This window comes from Aedes albopictus, chromosome 3 (genome assembly GCF_035046485.1).
Source record: "Aedes albopictus strain Foshan chromosome 3, AalbF5, whole genome shotgun sequence".
Taxonomy (NCBI): Eukaryota; Metazoa; Arthropoda; class Insecta; order Diptera; family Culicidae; genus Aedes; species Aedes albopictus.
The window spans coordinates 164,477,835-164,488,355 of NC_085138.1; the positions used below are offsets into that span (position 1 = coordinate 164,477,835).

At 42.0% G+C, this 10,521-nt stretch overlaps 1 protein-coding gene across 1 annotated transcript in view; it reads left to right on the top strand.

Moving 5' to 3' along the window:
• Nucleotides 1-10,521, top strand: part of LOC109422651 (cryptochrome-1) — a 65,300-nt gene that overhangs the window by 43,069 nt on the left and 11,710 nt on the right. Inside the window, exons 3-5 of the mRNA XM_062859275.1 lie at nucleotides 4,940-5,274; nucleotides 5,580-6,244; nucleotides 6,308-6,556. Coding sequence (XP_062715259.1) covers nucleotides 4,940-5,274; nucleotides 5,580-6,244; nucleotides 6,308-6,556 — 1,249 coding nt within the window. The remainder of the gene's footprint in view (nucleotides 1-4,939; nucleotides 5,275-5,579; nucleotides 6,245-6,307; nucleotides 6,557-10,521) is intronic.

Consider the following 10,521-nt stretch of genomic DNA (forward strand, 5'->3'; position numbering starts at 1 on the left):
CTTAAGAAAGTCTTGCATGGATAGCTTCCAAAAATGTTGCATGGATTCCCTTAGAAAATACATCAAGAATTCCTTTCAAACTGTATAGATTGTTCCACAAATTCATCTATGAATTTCTTTAGATTTTTTTTTCATAGAATAATCAGAAACTTTTCAAAGCACACATCTAGAAAACCTTCCATGAACTTTCTCAAAAATACTTCATGGTTTTTTTAGAAAATTGTTCAAGATTAATGTATTCAACATTTTCTCAGAAGCTTTCTGGGGAATTTTCTCCAAGGATTGCATTAGAAATTTTATAGATTACACTAGTTTACAGCATTTTTGAACTCGGTAAGCTGATGATCATTTTTGGTGTAGAATCATGCCCTGAGTTCAAAAACGCGAAAGAAAAAAATTACAGTAGAGCGGAAATTTTTTCGACTTTCCATACAAGGTTGATGATTTGAAATCGATTTTTGTTCTATTTTTAAGCAAAATCGCTCACTTCAAACATCTCATTCTCCGTAATCAATGCTCCGATTGAGCTGAAATTTTTACTGTAACTCGCCTACATATGATATGTCAAATAAACGTCGAGAAAAAATTTTTAAGTTGTTTTTTTCTTATTGAAAAAAAATACATTTCTTCAAAAATTTTTGGGTATTTTGCTAAAATTTAAGAAGATCGTCCCTAAAACTCGCCAATATCTTGAATTTCATCAATCTGACGCAAAACCTGTATTCAGATGATCGAATGGTATTGTATTCAGCTTTCAATTTATGGAAAAAGATTTAAAATTGGATGAACAAAACGCGATATATTTGAATTTTAGCAAATTACATATTTTGAAAAGTTTCAAAACTCGATATTGAGCTAAAACTCAAAAACTGTTCTACTTAAAATTTTTTGAAGGTTGGTTTCGAAATCAGCACTAAATTGTGCTTCAAAAATTTTGGTCGTTGACAGAAGTTCACGACTTTCATTTTATTTTGTAAACTTGTGTTATTAGGGAATTTCCCAAAATTTCTTCACATTCCTTTAGACATCCCTTCAAGACATTTCACTTCCAAAAATTTCTCCAAGGATTTTTTAAGAAAGTCTTAGAAAATTCTCCAAAGATTCCTTCAGAAATTTTTCCACAGAGTGTTTCAGAGATTCTTGTAAGGATTCTTGCGGAAAAGCAGGAAGACATTTTTGCAGAGATTTCTGCAGAAATTCACACAGAGACGCCGGGTATTTCTTTTTGTATTTTCTCAGAAATTCCTCCAGGATTTCCTGCAAGCATACCCCTAGGAATGCTTTCCTCTAGGAAATCATTAAAAAAATGTTTAGGATTTTTACTAGTGGATTTCTCCAGGATTTTTTCCAAAAAATATCTCAAGATGTTTTTTTAGGTTTCCACGGGATTCCAGGCATTCCTCCTGGAATTTCGTTAGAAAATCTATTCTGTTTAATTCATAAATTTAGGAATTCATTTAGAATTTTCTTCGGATTTTTATTATTCCTTTTGCGTTATTTTAGGAAATATCTTCAGAGACTTCTTCAATATTCCTAGAATTACTTTTGAAATTTCACCAGCGGCTTCTTCAAAAGATCCTCCATGGATTGGTTTTAGAAGTTGTTCCAGCAGTTTCTTCAGGAATTGCTCAAGCGGTTCCTTCAGAGATTCAGGAATATATTACAATTCTTGGTGAGAAAGTCATAAGAAATCAAGAGAGAAATTTATTAGAAAGTTTTCAGGAAAAGTCCGGCGAATGGGCATGACATGCATGCATCTGCCAAAAATGTTGTAATTGCTAAGAGAAAAAATATCGTTAGAGTAAAAATATCGTTAGAGAATCATCCCATGTACTCCGCTCATCGTGATCATCGACAAAAATTTGTCCAGTACAGAAGAGAATCGCATTCTAAATGATACTGAAGAAAAATATGCTTTAAAGTACATTCTTCATCATAAATTTAATCCTTCATGATGGCCATATAACTATAGTGAAAAATTGCATACTTTTTGCTCCATAAATGCAAGTTTTCGATTCTAGAGAAGCTTATTATTGTTTATTTTCAGCAAGGCTTGACCCTATGTGATTATATACCTTATTTGAACATAACTACATGTTAAGTTTTATTTTCGCCATCATTGTTAAGTTGTATTTGCAAAAGGTTACATAGTTATTTAGAAGAACCTTCAAAGAATGAAGCTGTTTTACCTCCGGTAACTTCCATAAAGCACAGTAACCGAGCCAACAATGCTATCAAAAAGCGGTTTTCTGCATTTGAAATTGCATTATTAGTACTTTCGACTAGATCCATTGAAAACATTCAAAATTTTATATTTTCATACATTTTTGTTGTACAAATAAATTTTGTTCTGAAAATCGAGTCCAACTTGTAACTTTAATATCTCAACAACTAATATTCCGATTAGGTTTATATTTTGCCAGAATATCTATCACTCATACTGCTGCAGTATGGCATACACTTTTATGAAATTTAAAACGATACACCGATGTTTTACAGTAATTTTGTTTTTATCTTTAGTTTTTGGGAATCGAAAAATTGACCTCTCCTAACACTTTTCCGCATTTCTATGAAGTTCAATAATTTTAACCTAATTTAATTATGATTATTATCTGCTAATATAATGTACTGAACAACTAACCAAAGCTGCTCAAATTTGAACTACGCGTTTTCTTTTTACAGCCTTGCAAAGTTGTCCTCTTTATAAAATGAACAGTCCTTAGTATGGGATTAACCCTTTATAAGGCCGAGAAAACTAGAAGAGTTGTCAACGCATACTTTTATGGAAATGATTATATACATGATAACATGTACAAACAATTTTTGTTTGAAAGAAACTCTCAAAAATCTAGGTGGCAATATAGTTGCAACTGCCCGTTTAGGGTACTTTTCTTCTTTCGACTTCGACAAAAAGCCGGAAACAGATTTTAGAGGGGATTAGGGCTTAACCCATAATATAAACTGTGTAGTTCAGCTCATGTCAACTCATAATTTGATTATTTCTAAAAATATTTACCAAATTTATAATTTTACAATAAGTTTGAGCTAACTTTCTTCACGCGGTCAAATTTAGCCAATTTTGAAACTACAAATGGCTCCCAAATTGTTGTTATAGCTTTGTTTAGTACCAAAAAATACCAGGCGTTGTTAGTAATCCCAATTTTACGTGAACCAAAAAAAAAAGTTTGAAATAAATTGTTATAAAACAGAAAAAAAATACAAACAGTAGGTGGCAATATAGTTGCCACTGCCTTATAAAGGGTTAAGGTAAATATATAAAACAAAGTACGTCATACTCATAAGATATGCTTTGGCACTATTATGGATACTCCCCAAAACAATTAATTGATATTAAGTGCTCCGTGTATCAAAAGGCTGGAAACCCCTACACCAAAACTCATCACAATACAAACAGCAAGTTATAAACTGATTTGATATTGAAGATTTTAACTTTAAAAATGTGTATAGAATCGAGGGTATTGTTTGTATAGAGGGTCACTAAATCGAGATACACATGTATTAGGTTGGCTGCCATACCTTTTCGTATCGTCCTAATCATGCATTAAAACGAATGGTTTCGGAAGGGTTTCAATGAGTTTCATTGAAGTGGTTAATGTTGTTTCAGAGTAGTATTCGAGGGGTTTTAGAAAGGCTTCAGATAATTTCAGTAAGGGTTACAGGGGGTTCCAGAAGCGTTTTAGGAAGTTCTAGAAGCGTTTTAGGGGCTTTCAGATCGGTTGCAATGAATGAATTAACTACATCGGCTGTTCTCCTACTCTCCGCATCGGCCAATGTGGCGCTAGCTTCTATGCGCGAAAAATCGCTAAAAGTAAATCGCAAAAATATTTGGTAGTGGTTGTGCACAATGGTGACTACTATTAAGCCTACCAAATATGTTTTCAGTAAAGGCTTTCTATTTCAAGTAATTCAAGTTTAGATGCTTTTCACCATACAAAATAAAACGGATTTACTCCTGCTGATCAACTGTAGGTGTGCGCCAAGCTGGTAGTCCATTAAAAAATTTCATGAAGATGCAAGGGATTCGCCGTTTCATAAGCGATTCAGACGGGTTCAGAGGAGCTTCAAAATATTTTAGCAAGCTTTCAGGATGCTTCCAGTGGGATTTTTGAGAGGTTTCAAAAGGCTCTAGGGGTTTCTAGAGGGTGTCAGGAGTGAGTTCATAGTAGTTTGAGGATGCTTCATGGGATTCCAGAATAGTTTTAAGGAATTTTAGAAGAGAGTTTAAAGGTCTTAGATGTTGGAAGTTAGGTAGTGTCGAACCTTCAGGTACGAGTTTGTAGTGTTGGAGCGAGGTAGATTTGTTGGCGTAGGTATGATGTTATTAAAGAAGAAGTGATGCTGGCGGACGGAAATAAAGTGAGAGCAAGAGGAAGCGGAGAAGGAAAGATTGTTGGAGTTCGACTGAATGAAGATCCCGTTGAAGTGAAACTGAAGGAGGTGTTATATGTGCCAGGATTGTCCAGAAACGTGTTGTCAGTCGGCAGCCGTCTAGTTTGATGGAAGGTGTCTAGCGTTTTATTTTCATAGTAATTTAGAAACAGGCATCGACGGAGCTAGCCTCGCTATGACCTGCGTGGCCATGGTGGACTAGCCTCCAACATTAGAGAGTTGCATGAAAATTTCAAGTAAGATTCATAAAGAACTATAAAGAACCCTCTCTAAGAAGTTATTCTGAGAAAATGTATTCATGTTACTTTTTGGAAGCTAGAAGAGTTGATTCATGTACCGAATTTCCAAGGACTTTTCAAACTTGGTCATGCGATTTTAAGAACTAACTTTCGGTTTAGGAATTAACCAAGGGGTTTCTCGAGGAAATTTTCAAGGAAATATCTTCTCGAATATGTCCTCCAATATTCTTACAAATGGAAGAGTTATTTTTCAAAGCATTTTTCTTTTGTTTCAATCTTTGTTTTTCCAGGAACGAAATTGGTCGGCTTCAACCGGATGAAGTTTTTACTGGAGTCGTTGGCGGACCTTGACCGGCAGTTACGGGAAATTGGCGGGCAGCTGTACGTTTTCAGGGGTAATGCGGTCAACGTGATGCGTCGGTTGTTCGAGGAATTGAACATCCGGAAGCTGTGCTTCGAGCAGGACTGCGAGCCCATCTGGAAGCCACGTGACGATGCCATCGTTAACCTGTGCAACTCGATGGACGTCAAGTGTGTCGAGAAGGTATCGCATACTCTGTGGGATCCGGAGCAGGTCATCCGTACGAACGGGGGCATTCCACCGTTGACGTATCAGATGTTTTTGGTGAGTGTTGGAAGAGAGCTGAACACCTTCTAGTGTGGATTGTTGCCTTTTATAAATGATAAATTTCAAGCTGGGATATTTTCAAACACATGACCTGAAAGCTTTTAGTATTGCACGTGTCAATCTAATCAGTTTCGCCATAGAACCGTGTCAAGGAATTTACTACCATAGCTTACTTTCCTGATTGAAGAGATCAAAAGAAAACCTTCTTTTTTTCTTTTTTGCCATTTCAAATTACGGCACAGTCTTGAATAAAATCATCATTGCTCCGGCCCATACCAATACACAAAATCTTGATTTTCCAGCACACCGTCAACATCATCGGCAAACCGCCCCGTTCGGTAGCTGCGCCCAGCTTCGAGTTCGTCGAATTCGGCACCATTCCATCGATTCTTGCCCAGGAGGTCAAACTGCAGCCAATTCAAAATCTCTCGCCGGAGGACTTTGGCATTTACTACGAGGGCAACCCGGACATCTCCCACCAGCAGTGGATTGGTGGCGAAACCAAGGCCCTCGAGTGCCTTGGCCGTAGACTGAAACAGGAGGAGGAAGCATTCCTGAACGGATACTTCCTGCCCACCCAGGCCAAGCCGGAGTTCCTTGGACCGGCCACGTCCATGAGTGCCGCGCTGCGGTTCGGGTGCCTATCGGTGCGTATGTTCTACTGGTGTGTCCACGACCTGTATGAGAAGGTGCAGGCCAACAACCAGTACCGACACCCGGGAGGGCAGCATATAACGGGTCAGCTGATTTGGCGGGAGTATTTCTACACCATGTCGGTGCACAACCCCAACTACGCCGAAATGGAGGCCAATCCGATTTGTTTGAACATTCCCTGGAACGAAGCGAAGGGCGACTCGCTGGAACGCTGGAAGGAAGGCCGAACTGGCTTTCCGATGATCGATGCCGCGATGCGGCAGCTGCTGGCCGAAGGGTGGCTGCATCACATTCTCAGGAACATTACTGCCACGTGAGTTGTCCACCTACGGATTCTGAATTGGTGACCTAACTCCTTGATCTTCCTCTTTTCTAGATTCCTAACACGTGGTGCCCTGTGGATTAGCTGGGAAGCGGGAGTGCAACATTTCCTCAAATACCTCCTGGATGCCGATTGGTCCGTTTGCGCCGGCAACTGGATGTGGGTTTCGTCGTCCGCATTTGAAAAGCTACTGGATTCTTCGTCGTGCACTTCGCCGATTGCCCTAGCTAGGCGCCTGGATCCCAAAGGGGAGTACGTGCGACGGTATTTGCCGGAGCTGAAGAACCTCCCGACGCTCTATGTGTAAGTATGAGACAGATGATTTGAAGTACATAACAATAATTGTTTGATAGGTTATGGACTTCAACAAGACGCTACGTGATATATCTGCGTTGCAATGCTTGTCGACCCAAAAAATACAGTATTCTAAACGCCCCTTACACTGTATTAAACATTTTCCTATCATCCTTCAGTAGGAGGGAATGCTTCCTACGACATGTAGTACGTTCAGACGGTCATCCAACACGGCACTCGGTACTTTCATCCTCTCATTCAGTCGATCATCCAACGCGTCTTTTCATCATTGGCAAATCGGCATATTTTGATAGTTGCCCAACGTGTCTTTCGGTACCTTTAACAAGAAATCATTTATCCAAACCGTCGTCTAACACACCGGTTTGATTCTATCACTAGCGAAACTTGCTCATTCAGGTGGTCGTCCAACGCGTCTGTCGTAACTTTCACATTGGACGGTCGTCCAACACGTTTTCATGTTATTTTGTCACCAGTAATATCAACTCATGGGCACACAACAGATGGTGTAATCCTTGGTGTCCAACACTTCTTTCGATTATTATTGTTATTATAGAGTTTTGGCACTTCTCAGCAAAAATTGCTGGAAGCTTTCACCAACCCCGGGCAATCGGAATGTCAAAGGGGATTAGGCTCTGTGGATCTCATTAGCCGGTTTGCTTAAGTATATCCTCATGAGTCTGCTTCGGATGTACTGTTAGTTGTGATGATTCAGGAATCGCCTAACTATACTACAGGTTCCAAGAATCACCGCTTTCAGGATGCTGTTCAAGTCCTTCTTCAACTTCAGCTCGTTTAGGCACCCAGGAGAGATTTAGGGACAACTTCAGTTGCCGGGACAACCGGAACTATACGAACGTCCTCCAAGTGCCACAACTGCTTTGACTCCTCCGCTAGGTCATGGTACATCGTTATCTTGATTGGATGTTTTTATTTATTTTTTTTATCTTTATTATCGAGACTTTCAGCCCGAGGCTGGTTCGTCTCCGTGGATGTTTTTACCTTACCGGTCAAACTAAGGCCTAAGCGACCTCTGCTGTACATAGAAGTCGTCTCCATTCTACTCGGTCCATGGCTGTGTGTCTCCAGTTCCTTACTTTGCGATGGGTCCGCAGATCGTCCTCCACTTGATCGACGCACCTAGCTCGCTGCGCATCACGTCTTATTGTACCGGTCGGATGACGCGCGATAACCGTTATAGACGGGTTTCTATCCGACATCCTGATGACGTGACCCACCCACCGTAGCCTCCCGATTTTCGCGGTGTGGACGATCGTTGGATCTCTTAGCAGCTGATGCAGCTCGTGGTTCATTCGCCTTCTCCAATTCCCGTCTTCCATCTGCATTCCGCCACAAATGGTACGCAGCACCTTCCGTTCGAAAAACCCAAGGGCGCATTGGTCCCCTGCACGTAGGGTCCATGCTTCGTGACCATAGAGTACTACCGGTCTAATTAGCGTTTTGTAGATAGTTAACTTCGTGTGACGGTGAACTTTGTCGGCGGTCATCATTGAGCCCAAGTACAGGAATTCTTCAACCGCTTCGATTTCATCACCATCGATAGAAATTCGGGGTGACGGGCGCGGGGATTCTTCCCTGGAGCCCTTTGCCATCATGTACTTTGTCTTCGACACAGTAATGACTAACCCGATTCGCCTGACTTCACTCTTTAGTCGGATGTACGTTTCCGCCATCGTCTCAAATTGGTATCATCAGCGAAACCAAGAAGCTGAACGGACTTCGTGAAAATCGTCCCACTCGTGTTTATCAGTTTATCCGGGAATTCGTAATCGTGCATAATCTTTCATAGCTGGTCTCGACAGATTGCATCATACGCCGATTTAACATCGATGAACAAGTGATGTGTGGGCACGTTGTATTCACGGCATTGCTGCAACACCTGGCGGATGGCGAACATCTGGTCCGTTGTAGTGCGTTCACCCATAAATCCAGCCTGATATTGCCTCACGAACTCTCTTGCAATCGGTGATAGACGACGGCATTAAATTTGAAAGAGTATCTCGTAGGCAGCGCTCAGTAGTGTGATCGCACGATAGTAGTTCCCGCAATCCTACTTGGGACACACGATACCTTCCATCCATTCCTCCGGTAATACTTCCTCCTCCAAAATCTTGGTAATGACCTAGTGTAGTGATCTCACCAGTGCGTTTCTACCGTATTCTAGTAACTCGCTTGGTGGTTGATCTGCTCCAACGGCTTTCTTGTTTTTCAACTGGCTAACCTCCTCCCTAATCTCTTGAAGGTCAGGGGCTGGAAAGAGGACGTCACCATTGCTGCCGCCACCTCTCGACCACCTCAAGTTCGCTCGTGAGAAGATTCCCGTGATTATCTCGGCACATGTCGGCTTGTGGCAGAAAGCCTCTGCGCGAGCAGTTCAGCTTCTCGTAGAACTTCCGGGTGTCCTTAGCGCGGTACAGCTCTTCCATCGCTTCACAATCTCGTTCTTCCTGCTGACGCTTCTTCCTCCGGAAGACTGAGTTCTGCCTGTTCCACGCCTGTCTATAACGTGCCTCATTCGCTCTCGTACGGTGTTAAAACATTCTCGCCTATGGTGCATTCTTCTCGTTTTTCAGCTGTTCATTGGATGTTGATTGGACATTATGATCTAACGGTACAGCGATGTCGATGTGATGATCTCGCGATCCCAGTACAGCTTTATGCAACTACTTTCCAGAACTAATTGGGTTCGGCTGGTACTTGTTAGTTGTGCTTTAAAGCAAACATTGCACAATCATGACAACTTCGTTGTGACGATCAAGGTAGGTTGATCCAGCTAACACTGAACAGCCTGCAACGACATGCTCGATCGTTTCCCCTATTGAATTGCACTTCCTGAAGTGGTCCTCCACGTCTTCGTGCAATATGTACCGCCGATAGTTTTTCGTCGTAATTACCTGGTCCTGGATGGCTACCATGAAACCTTCTGTTTTCGAGAAGAGGTCACCTCGCACCAGCTACGCGTTCGACGCCGCCTTATCGATGTGCTCGAGCTCCAGTTAATGGGGGTGCGTCCCATGCAACTCCTTCTGCTTCCACGCTACGATCATCTCGTCAACGGTCTTGATGTCGCAGTTCAGCTGATAATGCTGTAACCGTGGTCAGGTCTGGTTATCGATTACACCTCTTTAACCTACTGCCAAGCCTACTACGTATAGCAGGGCGACTCTCTCGATAAATGACTTTGAGTAGCCCATTCGGTGCTTGGTGAACGCCACTCGTACTGTTCGTTCTAACGCCTCGAGGTCAGTCTTGGTCCACTTTCCCACCCCAAAGCTGTAGGTCAACGGGGGCACAACAAACGTGTTGATCGCCTTCACCTTGTTGCCGGCTGACAGAAAGCTCCTCAGAACACAGTTGACACGATGCAAGAACTTGTCCTGCAGTTCCTTCTTGATCGTTGTGTGGCGAATACCTCTAAGTTGCAGGAAGCCTAGGTATTTGTACGCTTCGCCTTCAACCATATTCCGAATCTTCTCCTGTTTGTTGACGCGGAAACAACTGGCGTCCACTACTTGACTCCGACGAAGATGGACTGACCGACATTTGGCAATGCAAAACTCCATCCGGATGTCGTTGCTGAACACCATCACAAGCTGCAACAGTTGATGCAGCCTTTGTACTGATTCCGCAAACAGCTTCAGGTCGTCCATAAAGAAGGTGTGGGTTATTCTTGTACTCCTTCCCCCACTTTTCAGTCGATAGCCATAGTTGTATAGGTTGAGTGCTCTGCTGAGGGGGTTCATCGCAAGGCAGAACCATAGCGGACTAAAGGTATGGCCTTGAAATATCCCCTCCTGATTCTGAGAGTTCTGGACCGCAACACAGCTGTTCCGTCGGTAATCCCCATCGCGTGTTGCATCAGCCTGATGACGTTCCTGTTTACCTTGTACAACGGCAGTATCTTAAGAAGGTACAAGTGCGGTACTGGGTCGTAC